At 41.2% G+C, this 21847-nt stretch overlaps 1 protein-coding gene across 1 annotated transcript in view; it reads left to right on the top strand.

Moving 5' to 3' along the window:
- The window catches only part of SPON1 (spondin 1), a 361777-nt gene that overhangs the window by 276230 nt on the left and 63700 nt on the right, over positions 1–21847 (top strand). The window contains exon 7 of the mRNA XM_074997622.1: positions 18989–19053. Within this exon, the coding sequence (XP_074853723.1) occupies positions 18989–19053 (65 nt within the window). The remainder of the gene's footprint in view (positions 1–18988; positions 19054–21847) is intronic.

The following is a 21847-nucleotide window of genomic DNA, read 5'->3' as shown; positions in this document are numbered from 1 at the left end:
CTAACAGAACAAAAAGTTCAGACCATAGAAGTGGGTCTATCCCACGAAAGCTCACCACCTAATAAATTATTTTGTTAGTATTTAAAGTGCTATTGGACTGCTTTTTTGTTTTGATAGTCTATAGACTAACACGCCTATCTCTCTGTTACAAAGTAACAGGATTTTTCATATCTCCAAAAAGCACAAAGAACCTGACCCAAAGCTCACTGAGGTCAACGGGAATTTTTAGTACTGTTCCAGTGGTCCAAAGATCAGTATAAAACTGACATGTAAATATTCTACCACACATGTGATGTTGTTTTCAATATAAAAATCATGTCTGTGTGACTAAACATTGCAGCATATATCTTAGCATCCTGGGGATTGAGAATAGGACATTCAGCACTTAAAACATGTGTCTCCACCCTTCTTTAAGGACATAGCAGGCTGCTGCAGCCAGGACTGGCACAGTCCTGCTGCCACACATTAAGCCAATCTATTGAAAATGTTCTCAAAAGTTTAGAGTTGTTTTCTAGTTTATTAGACAAAGCTACAGATAAATTGCCCCACACATGGTGAGACAGTGTCAGAGTACCAAGTAATTACAACTGTAAAACCTCCCTCATTTCATTCCTAATAAACCAAGATTCAGTTAATTGAAAGAATCATTAAGTTATATTATCCTTCTCGAAAACACGAGATGATTGATGCATTGATAGCATGTGAAGTTCATGATTTTACAGCGCTGTGATTATGGATTTAAAATTTAAACAAAATGTGCACCTAACTTGAAACTATAATTGTAAACCATCAAGCAATAGATGCAAATTGTACTTGCCAATGCAAACTAACCGCGAGGAATTAGCAAGCTGTTCCCTGTTGCTGTGCCCATTCGCTGCATGTCTAATGCCCAAGATTTAGGCACACAACATTTTCAATTGTATCATTAACAATTCTACCAAATTAGCATTTTCAGAAAGCATTTATTTTACTTTCATCCTGACTTCATAGAAAAAAATTACAATATTTTCCACTTTGCTGTGGAATATTGTGATAATTTGATATCACTGCTATAAGGTAAATGCTTCCTTTTAAAATGTAAACTTCCATATTGGTTTCATTCATTTTAGAGCCTTTCTGGTCATAAAGTGATGCACTTACCAGTATCACCTCACAAGGGCTGTGGCGACACTTGTCCAAAACTTCGACATGGCCATGCAAATGACCATTTTGAAGATTACTAATGAGGCGCTGAACTGAATATTCAGCGCCTCATTAGCATTAGGACACTTCCAGCCGCGGCACTTCGAAAGCACCGCTTTCAAAAGTGCGCGGCTCGGCGCAGCTACATGGGGGTTCCCCTTCTGAAAAGGACCCCCGTATAGCTGCGCCGAGCTGCATGCTTTCGAAAGCAGCGCTTTCGAAGTGCCACAGCTGGAAGCGTCCTAATGCTAATGAGGCGCTGAATATTCAATTCAGCGCCTCACTAGTAATCTTCAGAATGGTCATTTGCATGGCCATTTCAAAGTTTTGGACAACTGTGGCCACAGCCAAGGAGTTTTTAATGTACTCTGATACTAATTAAGAGCAAGAAAGAGTTAACTTAAAACTTCCTTGAAAATATCATTGGGTGATGAACAGGATGTTAGATTTTTTTTCCACCTTTGTAGCCAGAGGGTAAAATACTGCAGTGGCTCTTCATAAAGGACAGAAATTGATCCTGTGTTTCTGTACCTGCTACTCAAAAAGGCTTGAAATGTCGTTTTTCTTATTTTCTTCAAGGCAGTCACAAGATGAAAAATGTTTGTCTCAAGGATAAAAATACTATTGGTCCCACCAACTTTCACCAGCACCTGCTGACTGCAGCCAGTTTGCTTTGATTGAATGCACCAAGATATGATACCATTTTGTTCCTAACCTTCTCTCTTAGCAGAACCAATCTTCCCATTCTTGGACCTGGCAGAGGCCCTTTAATGTATCTGGGATGGGGAATGAAGGAGATTGGATAGGCCAAGAGAGACCAAAAATCATCCACTCCCTAGTGAGATCCTGGGGAATCTTCAGAAAAAGTAATAAAGCCCCATGATCTGTGTTACATTTTCTGCTGTGCCTCCTCTATCACCCTCGGAGCTGGTGCTCTGGGAATGAGACACTGGCGGGGCAGTTACAGTGATATGTCCATGTGGCTGACCCTGGGATTCACAGAAGGTTTAAGGCAACTACTGTAATCTTCTCTGGAAGGAGAAGGTGATAAACCCTGCCTCTCTAATGAGCTGATGTGGAGGGATCTCTGTGAGAGAATCCTCAGGAAGCCTCATTCCCAAAATCCCCCTCCCGTAAGTTTTAATGTGATTTAGGACAATCTGGCCCACAGACGCCTAGGAGCCAACTGACCTAGCACAGAAAGCTGGGACCATGGTGCTCCACCGGCCCTGGGAGCCTGAAAACATAACCAACTTGCCTTGAAATTCACTGACATAACAAAAAAATGTTAGGGAGCTGGAGGAAGTTGGGTTTTTTTTAATTCCCAGTTTTCTGATAGAATAAAGCTATTTCATAAATGGAGCCCTATTTAGTTCTTTAATTTTGGCTGAAGACTGTTCAGTAGAGGATTTTCTTTTCTTGACACAGTTTTTACAGTTCAGGGGAGTTGTGATTTCCTTTGTGCGGCAGCTGATGCACATGTGGAATATTTATATTGCACATGCTCACTGAAAATAACACTATTAAGCTGATCTGCCACAAAAGCTTTCCAGGCTAGGAAAAACCCACCTGCTCACTGAACTTAAAAGTACAAGGCAGCCTTAATTAAAGTCACTTGCTCGTAATGGAAAAATACGCCCTCTTCTACAGCCAAACTGTTCACACGCTAACAGAAGCACCAGAAACAGCAGCTGCAGCAAATATAACTGCTGATTTAGAGAGACTTCTGCATATTGTCACCCCATCTCAGATTAGCCTTGTCCTCAATTCCTATTCACAGAAACAATATCACAGAACATTCCAGCCTCCCTCTTTGGCTTTTCCCTATGACGACTCATGATCCTTCAATTCAGGTTTAACTGCCAGGTTCATAACGTAGCCAGAGATGTCTTTGACGTTGTAATCTACAATTGTTCTGCATCTGACTGAAGTAGTCAGATAAAGTGAGCCTCGCTAGCTGGACATGAACCTAATAGGTGACTGGGAGTTGGTAAGGTCAGCTTTTTTATGTGATCCTATTAGGACACTTTTGACAGCATTTCTAATCTCTTGCAGAACAGCAGACTGCAGTGCCCTTTCTGTTATGAGTTCATTCACACATTAGAAATATTTTTACTGCACTGCCACCTTGCTGCAGAGCACGTAATTCAGGGGTGGTGCTGCACACTGGTAAATTTGTTTGAATGGGATTACATTTACAGGCAGAGGTACAAAATCAGGAACTGTGGAAGACAGAACTGCTATTGCAAATTACACCACTTATCGCAATGCATTGGCATGTAATTTACACTATCCATTGTGAGACCCTGCCTCTGTTTTAGGCACACAGAACTTTAAGACACTGCACGTGATATGTATTGTTAAAGAAATGGAAAAGAAAAGCCAACCAAACCCCAGCAAGACTGTCTACAAAAAAAGGACACAAGGTATACAACTGAATAGCAACCTGCAATCAGCAAAACATGAAGGAGAACTCTCAGGGGATAAATACTTTCCTATTATGCTGATCAGTTCAGTGACTGAAAATGAGAACAGAAACTATGTAACTAGAAATCATTAACACAAGCTGCTGGGGATTTTTATGGTGTGCAAGAATAAAATATCACTTTATCAGAAGATACAGGGTCCCAGTATATTGTAAAACAGCAGCTTACAGGAAATAAAAGCAGGGCACAAGATTTTCACTGTCACCCTTAGCAACACTTCTGTTATTAATTTCAGCCCACATTACTTGCCCAAAACAATCACTTCACTGAAAGAAAACACAAAGGGACAGGTCATGGAGAAGGCTATACCTGGAATTGAATATATGATTTGGGGATATGTAATTGCAAAAATGCGTTTCCTTTTATGTCATCACAGAAAAAGTATAACACAAAACCACAATCACTCCTGAAACTATCTAGAACTGATTGTGTTATGGATTTTTTAAATGTAGCATGAATAGAGATTCATTCAGCCAATGCTTCAGCAGTTTTACAGCACTATTTCCATTTCTAAGCCATCTCCCGGGATTGGTAGCCAAGTAGGTTCTGCCCCAGCTCGCTGAATGGCTTGAAGTTAGTCACTAGGCTCAACTTTTTCTTAGATGCCTGTCATTGTGCTGATATGTTTGAAAAAATTGTACCTGTTTGTCTGTCTTCCATTCATTAAAATGTAGATATTGTGTACTTCAGATGAAGGGGGGTGTGAATGTGTGTACATGTGTGTGTGTACATACATAAATAGAAGTATAAACAGTAAGCATTATGGACCCAATTCAGAAAAGCTTCTTTATTCAGCATACACTTCAGGTAGCTGAAAAATGTTAAGAGCCTGTCCACATGCAGTCCAGAATAGGGACAAACTCAAGACATCCTTAAAACCTACGTTCTTGAATCAAGGCCAATCAGAATGCTAAACAATCAAAATTGGGTTAGAGTCTGTCCCCTTTTTTCAGGATTTTCAGTTCCAAACCCATCTCTACTCCCTTATGTATGTCAGTCTGCTTCTGCAAGTCCATGGGATTCCCAAATACCTTACGTGGTTTGGTGTCTTTGAGGAGTTGAGAAAGTTTTTCATACAGTTTCTAAGATAAATTTGATTCCTTATTTCTGGAAGAAAAGAAATGCAAAACATATTCATTACAAATTAGTGAGTTGTGCAGGAAATAATTCGATCTCTGTATATTACAGTTGCAAATGTTGAATTTTCTTCAAATACATATGCACACCTCATTCATGATGTGTGGTTTTATTATGTGCCACAATTTTTAAAATGTCAGGGCATAAGAGTCTCTCCATCCTGCTTCAGAAAATCACTGTCATAGAAATTAAGATAAGAGCAAAGTAAAATTTAGTCGATGTAATTTCACTGATATAAATGGATTCACAATAGCTCTGAATTTGTTCTAATGGATTTTAAAACACTGTGCGTGAAAAGCAAAGGGTCTCACCAAAGATGCATTGTCAACCTTTAGCAACGGTTTCCAATTTTTATTGTAATTTTTAAAGAAAAATCTTTCATGACGCTAAGGAACTGCATAAAAAATAAATGTCTGCATACAAAAATAAACTCCATCCTAGAGCTTGGACTAGGTGTAACTGAAGAAACACCCACAAGGAACTACATATGCCACATACCGTACAAAGTAGAATCATGTTGCTATTGTGCAGGGAACTTTGCAAATAAAGGTATGTAATATTTATGTTAATGGCTGTGATGATCTTCTGATGTCCCCAGCGTGAACCAGAAATTCTCAAAAAAGTCAGCAGACTCAGGCTAAGCTGACTACTTAGGCAATAAACATTACTAATAAAATCCGTCTTCTCCCCAAAATACAGAGTGCATTACTACAATTCACAGGCAGTCACTGTAAATGAACATGCACATCCAGATAAACTTGAAAGTACAAAAAAGGTTGAGGAGCTTGGCGGTATAAAAAGTGATGAGGAGCTGCAACCTATTGCTACATGTGATCTCAAAAATCTGAAAGAAAAATTTCCTTCTGTTCAGAAATCTGGGAAAATTTCAGAACAACCATGGATGTTCTCATTTTGTTCAAAAAGTACATCTAATCAAATTGGGGAAAACATGTTTTTATTTCCAGCACACTACAAATAGATTTGGGACCTTGTTGAACTTCCATTAATATCAACAGAAACCCTTATTGATCAATTAACTAGTTTATGCTTCAAAGAATTGTACCATTTTACTGTCCTACCTCTTTGCATGTGCACATTTCCTTTTTGAACCTATGAAACGTGTATACTTCCTGATAAAGTTCTGTCACCACTGCATACTCTGTGCATTATAAACATCTAAACTTGTATTCAAAGTTGTCATCAAACAAACGTTTATGAACACGAGAAAATTGTTCCTGGACAGTGGCATAGGCTTTTCACAGATCAAGAAGGTGATTTCTGTGTGAGGACAGGTGATTTTGTTTGTAACAGTTAAACCTTTGTGTCCTTATCTCTTCTTAGATTAGGGTCTACCCATAATCTAATATCAATCTATCAATAATCTGTCTACCCATCACCCATCCACATAGCTATAAAATCCTTGTTGCCATAGTATCTGACTATTCTACAACACCAGGTTGACTTCTTCACTTCCTTCCTTCCCTCCATCACCACCTTCAGAATCTCATGGAGAGAAAGAATGGTCTTGTGGTAATGGCCCTGTCCTGGGACTTAGAAATTGGGGTTCAGTTCACCTCTTGAGCACAGACTATCACTGAAAGCTATGCTTAAAGGTGACTTCTGGTTTGCTAGCAATTCTGAATGAATGAATAAATACATAAAAATGTGTAGTTGACTCAGAAGTTGTTTATATAAAAAAATCCTTGCCCGATAACTCACACCATGCAAAATATTTTTTTAATTTTTAGCACTTCTTAATTTTTTTTAAAAAATATAATTAAATTGAAGGAAATGGCAAAATAAAGATATGAAAAAATTCTAAAATTAATACTACGTTAGGTTTTTTAAAAATTTTGTCGGAAATGACCAAACCCATGTGATGAAATCAACACACACTCATGAAATAATATTTATGAACTGATCAATGATAGAAGGGTCCCTGAAAGACTAGAGAAAGACTAACCTAGTACCCATCTTTAAAAAGAGGATCTGGTAATCTATGGACCAGTCAGCCTAATATCGATTCCTGGTAATCTACTAAAGTAATGTATAGAACATTCCATTTCTGAATGCCTGGAGGATGACTAGGCAATCACTAGCAGCCAACACAGACTTGCCAAGAACAAGTGGTACCAAATGTTTGACAGGGTAAATGATTTGGTGGATGGGGGGAATGAGGGGAATATAATATGCCTGGACTCTGCAAGACTTTTGACACAATCCTACATGACATTCATCAGAATGAAGTCTGCTGTAGAAATATGGGCTTGACTGAACTAGTATGAAGTAGATTCATAATTGGTTAAAGAACCACAAAGAAAGAGTATCTATTAATGGAAATTATGTCTGATTGGAGAGAGGTCATAAGCACAGTTCAAATGGGACCTATTTTGGGTCAATTATTGTTTAACATCATTATTAATTAGCTGGATATTGGTATAGAGAGCATACTGAGTAAGTTTATAGATGATACAAAGCTAAAGAGGTTGCCAAGACTTTGAAGGATAAAGCTAAATTCAGAAGGAATTGGGTAAATTGGAGAATTGGGCTATAGACAACAAGAAGAAATGCAATAAAGACAAATGAAAGGTACTAGACATAGGGAATTAAAAATAGATGTACAATTACAGAATGGGAGGTAAGTGCCTTGGCAGCAGCACCATTGAGAAGAATCTGGGAGTTGTGGCAAATCACAATCTCAATGGCTCTGGCCACACTAGCCCCTTCTTTCGAAGGGGGCATGGTAACAAGGCACTCCATGAATATGCAGCATGTTATTAGCATAATGGCAGCCGCGCATGCTTGGAAAGTGCGGCTTTCGAAATGCAGGCCGCCCATGTAGCCGGGGACCTTTTGAAATGACCCCTGGATTTTGAAAGCCCCTTTTTCCAATTTGGTTTTGGGAAAAAGGGGCTTTCGAAATCAGAGAGTCATTTCAAAAGGCCTGGTCTACAAAGGCAGTGTGCATTCCAAAAGCGGCACTTTCAAAGCACGCATGGCTGCTATTAGGCTGATGAGGTGCTGCCGTGAATTTGCACATATTCACGGCAGCACCTGATTAGCATCTGCCAAAGTGCCTCATTACCATGCCCCCTCCGAAAGGATGGGGCTAATGTGGCCACAGCCAACAGGAGTTAGCAATGCAATGGTGCTGCGAAAAAAGCATGTGTAATTTTATGAACAACAAGAAGTCTTGTGGCACCTTATAGACTAACAGATATTTTGGAGCATAAGCTTTCGTGGGCAAAGACCTGCTTCATCAGATGCATAAGTGTGGGGGAGGGGTTTCAGAGGGCTTTTAAAGAATGGGGTCCCAGAAAAAGGGAGGGCCAGAGCTGACAAGGTCTATTCAGCAAGGTGGAAATGGCCCATTATCAATAGTAGGTATCAAAAGAGTAAAAAACAAGTCAGATCAGACAGGGTGATATGAGCCATTGTCAGAGTCTAATGGGGAGATCTTAACACCCAGGGCAGAGAAGCTGCCTTTGTAAGCTACGAGCCACTCCCAGTCTCTGTTTAATCCTTGGTTAATGGAGTCAAATTTGCAAATAAATTGCAGCTCAGAGATTTCTCTCTCCATTTGATTTCTGAAATTTCTTTGTTTCAAGACTGCCACCCTTAAATCTGCTACTGAGTGTCCAGGGAGATTGAAGTGTTCCCCCAAGGGCTTCTGTACATTATCGTTCCTGATGTCTGATTTATGTCTGTTTATTCTTTTATGTAGAGACTGTCCAGTTTGGCCAATGTAAATTGCAGTGGGGCATTGCTGGCACATGATGGCATATATTACGAGATGTGCAGGTAAAGGGGCCCTTGATGGTATGGTTGATGTTAGGTCCTGTGATGATGTCACTGGTGTAGATATGTGAGCAGAGTTGGCAGCGAGGACCATTGCAAGAGCTGGTTCCTGGCCTAGAGCCACGGGTTTGTGATTTATAGTGGCTGGTGAGGATTTGCTTAAGGTTGGCAGGCTCTCTATAGGCGAGGACAGGCCTGCCTCCCAAGGTCTGTGAGAGTGAAAGATCCCTGTTCAGGATGGGTTGCAGATCACTGATGATGCGTTGGAGAGGCCTTAGGTGGTGGCTGTATGTGATGGTCAGTGGTGTTCTCTTGTTTTCCTTGCGAGGCCTGTCTTGTAGCAGGTGGCTTCTGGGTACCCTTCTGGCTCTGTCAGTCTGTTTCCTCACTTCCTTAGGTGGGTATTTTAGTTTGAGGAAAGCTTGGTAAAGGTCTTGTAGACGTTTGTCGCTATCTGATGGACCAGAGCAAATACGGTTGTACCTTTAGTGCCTGGCTGTAAACAATGGATCGTGTAGTATGCCCTGGATGGAAGCTGGAGGCGTGTAGATAAGCATAGCGGTCTGTGGGTTTTTGGTACAGGGTGGTATTTATGTGACCGTCTCTTATCTGCACAGTAGTGTCCAGGAAGTGAATCTCTTGTGTGGACTGGTCCAGGCTAAGGTTGATGGTGGGATGGAAACTGTTGAAATCACAGTGGAACTTTTCAAGAGCCTCCTTCCCATGGGTCCAGATGATGAAGATATCACAATGTAGCACAGGTAGAGGAGGGGCGCTAGGGGACGAGAACTGAGAAAGCATTGTTCCAGGTCACCCATAAAAATGATGGAATACTGTGGGGCCATGTGGGTGCCCATAGCAGTGCCACTGATTTGAAGGTATAATTTGTCCTCAGATCTGAAATAGTTGTGCGTGAGGACAAAGTCACAAAGATCCGCCACCATTTGTGCTTCGGTCTCATCAGGGATCATGTTCCTAACAGCTTGGAGTCCATCTTCATGTGGGATATTGGTGTGAAGGGTCTCTACATCCATGGTGGCCAAGATGGTGTTTTCAGGAAGGTCACCAATGGATTGTAGTTTGCTGAGGAAGTCGGTGGTATCTCGAAGAAAGCTGGGGGTGCTGGTAGCATAGGGTCTAAGTAGAGAGTCCACATATCCAGACAGTCCTGTGATGAGGGTGCCAATGCCTGAGATGATGGGGCAGGTACAATAAACCTGGTTTGGGTTCAAGGGGTGTGTCTGTGTAAATCTGTTCCTGTGTTTGCGTAGGGAGGGTCTTGAGCAGATGCTGTAGTTTCTTTTTGTGTTCCTCAGTGGGATCCCCGGACAGAGGCTTGTAGAATGTGGTATTGGAGAGTTGCCTGTTTGCCTCCTTTTCGTAGTCTGTCCTATTTGTGATGACAACAGCACCTCCCTTGCTGGCCTCTTGGATGACAATGTCAGAGTTGTTTCTGAGGCTGTTGATGGCGTTGCGTTCTGCACGGCTGAGGTTATGGGGTAAGCAATGCCGCTTTCCCACAATTTCTGCCTGTGCACGCTGGCGGAAGCATTCTATGTATAGGTTCAGTTTGTCATTTTGACCATCAGGGGGAGTCCATGAGAAATTCTTTTTCTTGTACCATAGGTGGGAGGGTACCTGTGGGTCAGTGCGCTGTTCCGCGTCATGTTGGAAATATTCCTTGATGTAGGAAAGTCGTAGATGGCAAAAGAAGGCTTCCAGATCACCACAGAACTGTATCAAGTTTGTGGCGGTGGTGGGGCAGAAAGAGAGTCCTCGAGAACGGGCAGATTATTCTACTGGGCTGAGTGTGTAGTTGGATAGACTGACAATATTGCTGGGTGAGTTAAGGGTATCGCTGTTGTAGTCCCATGTGGAAAGTAGGAGTTTAGATAGTTTACAGTCCTTTTTCTTCTGTAGAGGAGAGAAATGTGTGTTGTAAATCTCCTGTCTTGTTCAAGTAAAGTCCAGCCATGTGGAGGTTTGCATGGAAGATTGTTCATTTATGCAGGTCTCCAGATTAGAGAGCTCTCTTTTGATGTTTTCCTGTTTGCTGTACAGGACCCTGATCAGGTGGTTCCTCAATTTCTTAGAGAGTGTGCAGCACAATCTCTTACTGTAATCTGTGTAGTATGTTGACTTCAGTGGATTGTTCATCTTCAGCCCCATTCTTTAAATTCCCCTCTGAAACCACACACCCCCCACGCATCTGACAAAGCAGGTCTTTGCCCACTAAAGCTTATGCTCCAAAATATGTTAGTCTATAAGGTGCCACAGGACTTCTTGTTGTTCTCGAAGCTACAGACTAACACAGCTACCTCTCTGATACTTGTAATTTTATGTTGCATTAAGCGAGAAAGAGAGCACGCAAGTCATGGGAGGTAATAGTACCAGCGTTGTCAATGTGAGGGGGGAGACTAATTGGGCAGTTGCCCTGGTCCCCAGTGATTTAAAGTGGACTAGGGCTCTGAGCCACTGCTGCTGCTACTATGGCAGCAGTGGCACTGCTCGGAACCCCAGGCCCTTTAAGTCACTGTTGGAGCCCTGCACGGTGTGGTCCAGATGGTGCTGAGGGCTGCTAGGGGAAGGTGTAGCACAGTCCAAACGATGTTGAGAGCTGGCTGTTCCTAGCCCTGCCTCTTCCTCCCAAGACCCTCCCCCTTCCAGGAAGGCCCAGAGTCGCCCCACCCACACATTGCCAAGGGCCCAGCAAAGTCCTTTTCCAGTCCTGGATAGCGCTACTGTACCTGGCACGAATTAGTGTGTCCTGATTTGGTCCCCAGTGTACAGAAAGGGTGTAGAGAAACTGGAAAGGATCCAGAGGTGCGTTACAAAGATGACAAAAGGAATAGAATGCAAACCCTGTGAGCAAAGGCTGCAGGAAATGGGTATGTTTAGTTTGGAAAAGAGAAGATTGAGGGAGGGTAAGGTGGCAGTCTTCAAATACCAGTAGAGAGAACACAAAAAGGATGCCTAAAAATTGTTCTCTTTTGCCACCGATGGCAGGACAAAAGGCATGGAGTTTAAACTAGAGCACAGCAGATGTAGACTAAAACTCAGGAAAAAGTATTTGACTGTAAGAACAGCAGGACAATGGAACAGCCTGCCTCAGTAGGTTGTGGAAGCTTTTTCACCGGAGGTTTTCAAAAAAACGGCTACACAACCATCTGTCTTGGGTGATTTAGGCACAACTACTCCTGCTTCTTGGCAGAGGATAAGACTAGAGGACATTTGCAATCTCTGCTCACACTCTGGTTCCATGAACACTTTGGTGTTGCTGAATTTGCATTTTTCACCAAAAACTAAAGTTTCAGCTCAAAAATTTCAAACAGCTTTTCTTCTTAGGTGACCTTTGGCAAGCCACTCAGTTCCCCATCATAAGGTGAGATGATATTGATTCACTGCCTCATACACGTGAGCAGTGGGTATTATATGGACCCACAGCAGGCTCAGCGTCCTCTAGCACCAATGCTACCAACACATCACTGGTTGAAGGGCTTCCTGAGAGAGAGTTTTTTTTTATTGTGCCCAATGCAAGGTCTGGGATGGCTGAGGAGGCAGAATGTGCTGCTGAGATTCCCAGGCTCATCAGAAATCTACCTGGATTCCAGAAAGAGTACCAATGAATCCACATGCTGAGTAACAAATACCGTCTCTTCACCTATCCTGGAACCTGTATAGGGCATATAAAAAGTCTTCAGGAAGACATGCTATTTCGTGGTGGTGGCATGGGGTCTATGGAAGGGAGAGGAGGCAAGGTATGGCTGTAACTGACCTAGGACTCCTCGGGGCTCCTCGGGGCAGCTGGGGGAACAGAGGTTTTGGGGTTCTGACTGCCTAGAGGGGGACTCCATCCACCCTTGCTCAAACAAGTGTTGCAAGGAGACATTCTTTAATTTCTGAGTGATTCTCAGATACTATAGCAATGAGTACCATAGCAATAGATAGAAATCCTGTGTTTTGAACAGTAAATCAAAAGCCGTCCAACTGCTTTCTGAAACCAAGAAAATGAATCCTTGGTTCAAAACATATTTATTCATTCTCACAGTTGATTCTGACTGGATGATTTGGCTGTCTGCTAAAGTGCTTTGTCATTCATTTAGTGGAACTAAATCTAATAGTATTTTTTATAAAGTACTAAGAAGCTTGCATAGTATGATAAAATGTTCTAGTATATTATGCATGTTATACAATATAAAAGTAGTAATAAAAACTCCTTCATAAAACCAATACTTTTCAATACTGAACAGATACAAATCATGTCAACTGTAAAAAAGCAGCAGGAGCACATGAGAAAGTTTGCAGGGATTGCTAGAGCCATCTATGCTTGCCTTTGATTCGGTCTACACTACCCTGAAAGACTGACCTGTTCAGGCTTGATCTTCTGCAGTTTGATTTCACGCATCTGGTAGGGACACATGAATTGACCTATCAGAGGTTGGCCGTGACCCCTGTATTCCTCCCAAGAATTGAGGCATGAGCGAAGTCGATGGGAGAAACTTTCCAGTCAATCTCCTTCAATGAGGACAGCCAGGTTAAGTCAATTGCAGGTACATTGATTCTAGCTGTGCAATTGCTGTAGCTAGAATTGCATATCAGCAATTGACTTACTTTCTCTAGTGTAGATATAGCCTAAGATACTAATGGGAGACTTTTTGTTGCACACTTCTGCTACATTTTAAATTGACATTATTCTTTAAACAAGTTATTTTAAATCCCTGTTGGTTGTGCAGTACTTTGAATAAAACTATATTCTTATTGGTATCTAGTGAGATATGCCCCACTTTCCAATTCTTCTTGATCCACGACATCTTCTGAACCCTTTTATATTGCATACGATTGACTGGTTTAGTTTAATGGTTGCTTCATGATGCAGGACTAATGTATGGTGCCATTTAGTGTTTTAATTAAGTATCCTTCATGAATTGCTAGAATGAACAAACATAATAAAAGTTATTAATTCTTGAAAAATAAAAATATACATAAAATGGTTCTTTATATCAGAGTAGAAACATGTGTTATAAAATTCTGCTTGAAAGCTTTCATTTAGGAGGTTGTTCTGGTAAGAAAAAGTTGTGGCATGCAAAAATCCAGAATAAATAAAGTCAGTATAAAAACTCCTATTGACTTCAGAGGGCTTTGGATCAGGAAGGAAGTATATGATGAAGAGGTAACTTTAGCAGATCAAGAAACTGAACTCCTTCCTGATTAAACAAAGGACATGAGCCCTATCAGCCATGTACATTTCCTTACCCTATTACTGCGTCTGCAGGGATGAAAGGATATTTTCATTTCCTTTCCCAATACTGTCTGGGTCTCCCTACTGAGACTAACAGTGGTGCTAAATAACAGTTATTTTTTGTAAAAACTGTAGCTAACAAAAAAACGGTGCTTTATTTGGCAAATGCATTGTTCACTATGAATTCTGAAAGCTTCACTAGGACTTCCTTTTACAAATCATACTACAGTATGTTGACTAATGTGCTATAGTATAAAGTATTGTAAATGGTTACTTCTAAGCTATGCTTGTCAGATTCAATTAACTACATATATTTCGTGATGCAGTAATAGTTTATGTTCATTTAATCACTAATTTGCAAAAAGTGGTCATCCTCGATGAATCCCCACTTATGAAAATAAATGGTACAGGATCTAATTCCGGAAAACACTTCTGAAACCTATGAAGAGGGATGAACTTAAGTGTATGCTTAAGGCTTTCCTGAATCCTGGCCATAAGGACCTGACCCAAAGATCACTCATCTGGTCCTAAATGAGGTTCTCTGGTACTTTATTTTGGCCCTGGTTCCACAAGGTATGTATGCACACGACTAAATTTAAGCACAGGCGTAGTTCCATTGACTTCCATGCTTAAGATGAGGCATATCATCACATATCTTGCTGAATTTATGTCTAAAAAACCCCAAGAAAATTCAATTACAAAATGTACGATTCATGCAATAGGCAGAAACACTTAAAAGCAAGTACACACAAAAGGAAAGTAATTAAGGTATCCATGACACGTAACAGTGATTCACACTGCTGTGTCTGTCACATTCAAGAAGCTCCACAAAAAGTTTTGGTGCCCAGTCGTTTTCTTTCACTTGTGGGTGGTGTTGCATTTTGTGTCTCTGCAATGTTGCGGAATATCTGAGTTTCCAAAAATGTCAAAATTCAGCAGTTTCAATAGTTAGTCATTATTTTCCACTCAAACTTCTCTGCATTATTGCTAGGCAACAATCATCATAGATGATAAAAACTTACTGGTTTTCACCTTATTTTACCAGGAGTTTGGAGGATTGAATGACTAGGAAGTCAAAGCAAAACTTTGAGGTTAGATATGGCAGGAAGAAAAGTGGGCAAATGGTTCAAAATGAACCCAAGGGATATGTTTGGCAGAACACACTGAAATGAACCATGGACAATATTTTACAACTCTACAAAAACCTTTACATTTGGATAATACAATACCACCTATCAGACATTGGAGTGAAAAAAATCCTGCTTCAAACTGACAGCTCTATTCATTTGTGGGTTTAATCTCACTCTTATCCTCATAAGAGAGTTTAAAAAGTCTCCTTCGAGGAAAAGTAGTCAGGCAAAAATGTATAATACACCACGGACATGTGTACACACAACCCACAGGTGCCTGTGTTAGAGTTGTCTTCTGTGCCCAGAACAGAGAGGATGCTAATTTGTTACAGGTCCTAGCAAGAAAGCCATACTCTTCAGCTCATGTTATAGAGACCTGTGCTCTGGAGGGCTATGGTTCAATCCCTCACATGTTAACTGAGATGTCTGAACTTCTACTTTTGCAGATCTACCATATACTTTAGAGAGTTTGTCTGTTCAAAAATTCCTCCAAAACAATAGGAGCTAAACCACCAACTTTGGTAGACAACTTTCTCTTGGAGATGTACCTGTCTCATAGAACTAGAAGGGACCTTCCGAGGTCATCAAATCTAGTCCCCTGTCCCCACAGCAGGACCTACCACCATCCCTGACAGATTTTTTTTTAAATCTATTTGCCCCAGATCCCTGCATCCCTAAGGGCTGGGCAAACAACCCTGGGTTTAGCAGGTCAATGCTCAAACCACTGGACTATCCCTCCCCCCATCACTTAAAGCAAGGTAAGGGTTTGATTGTGCCAGGAAAATGGGAAGTGCCTGGAATGGCAGTGTTTCGCATAAAACCATACAGACAAGAAACAATCACCAGGCAGGTGAAAGGAGCTGGCTAGGGGCTGTTCCCATTGCCCAGGGAGTGAGGGGAATGTGCGCCGTTTGCTGCATTCCAAACTCTGGCTGGAGAGCACAGGGGATAGACAAACCTGGACCTGCAGTGGTCAAGAAGAGGGGCTTCTCATCTAGCCACAAGGTGCTGCAGTGAGAGTCAGCCATGGTAGTCCTCTCTCTCCCTCCAGGGCAGCCTACATACTGAAACCCTCAACCCCACAGTTGTGGTTTAAATAAAGCGTGCACATTTTCCATTTATTTTCCAAAAAAATAATTAAATTAGGGACCCAAGCAACACAGGATAAATCTTCTAGTACAGTATATCCAAGGCCCTTGGACTAAAGAAGTTCCTCCCCTTTTTAAAGATTGTAACTCTGATTGTTTGTGTACTGGAGATGTTACATTTAAGGCTGTGCTATGAGTTCAGATTACAGAAAGGCAAAATGCAACCACATCCAGCAAATTTTTTCCCAAAGGGCGATTTAAAAACAACAAAACCCAGCAGAAACATTTAAAAAAAAACCCTAATCATTTAAAATTGTGCAGTAATATCATTGTATGCTACTTTAACCTTGTGTTACGATTTGAAGCCATTTTTTTTTAAATTAAACCTAGCAAATAATTGTTCCAAGGCTCAACCTGAAAGAGAAGGGGTGCTGTTAGTCTATGTTATAACCTAATCCCATTTAACTGGAGATGGATAAATTTGTATCTGGATTTCAAACCCTTCAAAGTGTTGGATTCTGTAGGCCTCAGGTCTGGGTATTGATTCATTCTAACCAGGGGGTCCTCACTATGAAATGCGAATCCCAGCCCCGATTCCAGCCGACCCCCGGAAGTAAAGCAGCGTTTGAATGCAAGCCTTCAGAGCCAGGACTGTCTGTCTCTCTCGCTCTCTGCTGAATAATTGACTACTATTGATACCACATTTTGAAGCATTTTTCACTCATCATCTGCATTGTAAGGGTACATAGTAAAACAAGTGCCACAAGTATTTGCTCACATAAGTGACCCAGAGGGTCTGGAGGTTGTTATTGATTTTTGTTGGGTAAATAATGCATCATTTTGAAAGTGAAACTATATATATTTAGCGAATAACCATCAGACTCTTTTCGGTGTGTGTCATACAGGTCCTAATCATTTTATATGCAAATGAGCTCTAAAGGCATGTAAATTAAAATACACATTTAATAAGTGCTGGAATATTGAACCAAACAGCTGAAAGTAAAGGAACTTTAGAATTACGGCAGAGTCCATCTCGGCACAAGATATACACAGAGGACGGTGTGGTGTGCATGATTGCTCCCCTTTCCAGCACCATATTCCTTATGCTAACCACCCACCCCCCCGTCCTTGGATTATCTAAACTGATATTTAAACACATAATGCGTCATCTTTGGGTGGTGTACATGAATATGGCTCTATTGAGTAGCATGCCGCAGAGTCTGGCCGGCATCTGTCCAACCGCAGCAAATTATCCCGCCATGAAGTAAATGGATTAGGCCAAGCTGCTCTCTCAGGATGAGGTCATGTGGAGGATGAGCACCTGGGGCTGAACAGCTTCCATGTTACAGATAAGCCACATCAGTGCTATAATTGCATTGCTTTGGTAAAAAGAGGGAGGCTGAGAGTAATGACAGCAGTAGAAATCACCAGTGAAAATTGATTTCCCTAAACTGGGGCATATATGGAGTAGAGCTTGCCTGGGGTAGCAGAGCCAATGCTTTCAAACAGGGGGCTGCAAGATTATTGTTAAATTGAAAGGACAGCGCTGCTGGAACTGCCAATTACTAGTAATGTATGGGGTGGGGGTTTTGTTTTTGTTTTTGTTTTTTTAACTTTAATTGGAAAGTATTTGGAAAGGCTGCAGAAATCATGAGCCTGAGTTGTGAACTTCATATTTTCTTAAACAATTTACTGCGAAGAAATCCTGGGGGAGATGGGAAAGCCTCTAAAAAGAAACAGTTGATAGATGTCCTCTGTGCACCAGAGCTTCGTTAAAACAGTCTCCTGTTTTTGTTCTGGGTTTATTACACTACATATAAATTTAAAAACTGCTGCGGCAGGAATTCATGGCGGGGGGGGCTTTAGAAAAAAAAATCTTTGTACAAGGCTTAGCCACAGCCTGGGTTTCCATAGGTTTGTTATATACTTCACTACCTTCGCTTTCATTTGAGTTTGGATAGGAGAGGGCAACATGGAGTGAAAGTGCGCTCAGTAGTTGTACTTAACTATTTACAATTGATCAGAGTGCTCCCAATGATTATTTACATAGCACAGACCCCCTTCTAGATACGGGCATTTTATAAATTCAGTTTCTGCCATTACTAGCTGTCTTTGTAGGTGTTTCTGCTTGACTAGGTCAGATTCCCAATGTGAAACGTTTCTTGTCTCATTTCTGTCCTCCTCAGTGTGTGCCACTTTGAAACTATTCCCCTTAACTTGGCAATATTCCAGTTTTTGTCCCTCAGCAAGGGTCAGGTGTGCCTCTTCCCACATACAACTGCATAAAACTGTAACAGAGTCCTGCAGAGTTGTGCAGTTTGGGGGGTATTCTGGCTGTCTCTTGTCTTCCCCCTGTGGTGGCAGAGTGGCTCTATTTTGGAATGACTACATCTGTGGGAACTGCAGAGCATTGTTGTATGGATTTTGGGCTCTCTGCTTTTCCCAGGTTTCCTGCACTTTAAACTGAACAGGTTTTGTGTGTGCCCTTTTGCCATGCCATTTAGACACCACAGTTCAAACTATGGAGGAGAGAGTGACTGGAAGCTGGAACAGCAAAGCCCACAACTCATGACACATTTTGCACCAGGAACTCCGCCATTCGGTAGGAAATGTGATGGGATAGGATTTTGCTCCCCACCCTGTGAGTTGAGTTCAGCTACTGCAGCAGAGGGAGAGGCAGCAATGTTGTAAAGCTGAGGGAATGTTTTTTCTTTCTCTGTGTATGCACTTCCGTCTGCACCACACTGAGCAGGGCATCACATCCCAGCAGCAGCAAGGAAAGTGACGTCACTCTGTCTCCATTAAAATTCTGAGATGCATCTTTAATCTAGGTGCCTCCTTGCTTTGCTATAAATCATTGCAGAATGTTACACTCCTAATACAGTTCCCCCAATCACCGTTTTATATTTTGTTGTCTCCTTTTTACAGAGCGATGAGGTTTTAACTGTCATCAAGGCAAAAGCACAGTGGCCTGCCTGGCAACCGCTAAATGTGTAAGTAGATAGCGAATGGAACCTCCCAATAGACACCTGTTCAATATTGTGTAACAGACTGCTCTAAACTTACTGCCTTACATACTGGTTTTCTGCTGCAAAGAAACAATATAAAAAGTACCATTGATGGATGAGTTTGTCTTGTGCTTTGGTATTCTGCCCATAAGTGCCTTTTTATGTGCATGCATGGAGCTTACCAACTACATAAGGGAAAGAGAAAAAGTAGATAGTTCTATTGAATTTCAGGCTATATTAAACAATTCAGTGTTTGCATGAATATATGTCAGGCTGTCTGGCGTGGCTCCTAAATGTGGACGCTGACCTCAGAGCAGAGTCTTCCACACCTGAGATCCCTGGTTTATTACATTGGGCCAGTTTCATCACCATGGTCTCTCTGGCAGGAAAGTAACTGGAAGTCTGGGCAATGGTTCTCAAACTTTTATACTGGTGCCCTCTTTTCACATAATACACTTCTGAGTATGACCTCCCCCACCCCCTTACAAACTAAGAACATTTTTTTATAGATTTAACACCATTATAAATACTGGAGACAAAGTAGGGTTTGAGGTGTAGGTTGACAGCTTGTGATCCCCCATAAAGTAGTTTTGCAGCCCTCTGAAAGGTCCTCTACCCCCAATTTGAGCACCCCTTTTTTAGAGACTATTTCCCTCTTCTTGCTTAACTCTTCAAGGTCTCTTATGTCAAGGTGATCATCATGACCACAGTTCACTTACTGTGACCTGCCCAGCAAACAAAAATTCACAGCCTGGGACCTGCCAATGACTTATACTGTGTATGCTCAACCAAGTCTTTTGTCTACTTATGTTCTACAATGGTGTCTATATGTCTTCTTTTGTTGGGGAGGAGTTGATACCTCTTGTGGTCAATGATTTCATACTTGACAATGCTTCTTTCCTGGGGTTTTAGAAAACATTTTTGTAACTACAGAGCAAACACAAATATTGCCTTAAATATGGGATACAGATATTGTATGCAAGATTAATACAAGCAGCGTCCTACAAGTCTTTCAGAAAGTCTAAACACAATCTTAGAACTCTCATATCTGTTTTAACAATATTAACACACAGGCAGGCCTGTCTGTGTCACAGCTATGCATTTGTCAGTGTTCAGTGAGGCACAGGGACTTGGTCATGAGCTGCCATCTGGCATGTCGGCATCACAAAATGTTCTGTGCCCAGTATTGTTTGGTGTGGCATGTCTAGTTTGCATACTGAGTCTAAAGAGCTGAAAGTGTATGAGGATTTGTGTCTCAGAAAAGACACCTAAAAACAAAGATTAAAGACACTGGGCCACATCCTCAACTCCTGTATGCTGCCATTGTGACACTGACTTCAGTAATTGTAAACCAGCTGAGCATCTGGCGCACCATCCTTACAGGATGCTGGCCTTTTGGACTTGTCCTCTGAGCTCAAGAGAGGATAGAATTCTAGTCTCTTCAGGCTTCTAAACCTAGATTTTCTACAACTTCTCCCTCATGTGATCTGTGTTTGGGCTGGTGCAATTGCTGGCCAATATCTTTTACTAATGATTTGACTGGAAATATGAAAACATTACTGATTAAATTAGCCAGTGATATGAAGGTCTGGATACCTTTCACTGGGACTTCCTAAAACACATTCCAATATCTTTGTTCCTGCTTTTTTAAGTGTAGGCTCCATTTGACCACTGAACTTTGTGGCCATGGGGTCTTTTTGGCTCAAAGGAGCCATTTATTTTTGCCTCCAACACTTTTTTTTTTTGTGACCCCACACTGACGATGCTTTGCATCAACGTACACAGTGGTGCAAAGCTGTGCCTTGGTGCTCAGCACTGTCAAGGCTTTGGCATAGACAATGCAGGGTGGGCTTTTAACTCACTACTGTTCCTGTATTGGAAATGAAGAGAAGATTTCCTTCTCCATGGATGTCAGTCCATCATCTTTCAAACACATAAAATTAATACACAAAAATCAAAGCTAGTTAAATGATAACCTCTCTGGCCTTACTAGCCAGGGTAAGGCAACACTCAGAAATGTCATAAAAATAACTTGTTTTAACTGGAAGAAAACTTTAGCTATTTTCTGGGCATATTGTCACATAGACACATAAGACAAACCTTCTAAAGCACCCTCCAGATGTTCTTGCTGTCGCCTTTCCTTCTCCATATGTTAATTTTTCTCACCTTGCAACAGTCTTCAGGGGCAGAAATCCAGGTATCTGTTCTTCCAGGCAAAAGTGACCTTCCCACAGCAACTGATATTTGTTGGATTTTTTTTAATAATTTTATATTCCTGGTATATTACTGTGGTGCCCCTATTTTAATTTCATTTTAAAATCTATTTGAGCTCCCAAGGGAAAGGAAAGCTTTCCAATTAACACACTTTTATTGTTAGGTTTTTTTATTTGCCTTGATTGATTATCTGTTGGAATTTAGATTATGATTGTGTGAGGATTAAAATTTAGGCTGGGCAAATGCTTAGTCAATTATTATGCATAACATAGCAAACTAGTCATGTCAAGCTTGCATTGCTAATTTTCTACTGACTAATGGGCATGGATAATTTTCTCTTGAGTAATCATGAATGATATGTCTTTTTCTGATATGGCATAAAGCTGATTTGTCAAAGCATTATGTCACCTAATATAAACACCATGTCACAATATATCATAACACACTGAGCAAGAAATCCTGCTGTAAGATTTAAAACTTTAACACTTTGAAATACATAGCATTAGCAAGCACAATTGAAAATTCTTGGAAATAAATTTGCAAAGTTTAGCAAGGGATGTCAGTC

Source organism: Carettochelys insculpta, chromosome 6 (genome assembly GCF_033958435.1).
Source record: "Carettochelys insculpta isolate YL-2023 chromosome 6, ASM3395843v1, whole genome shotgun sequence".
NCBI lineage: Eukaryota > Metazoa > Chordata > Testudines > Carettochelyidae > Carettochelys > Carettochelys insculpta.
Note: the sequence above shows the minus strand (reverse complement) of the source record. Positions and strands in the feature narration are given on the sequence as shown.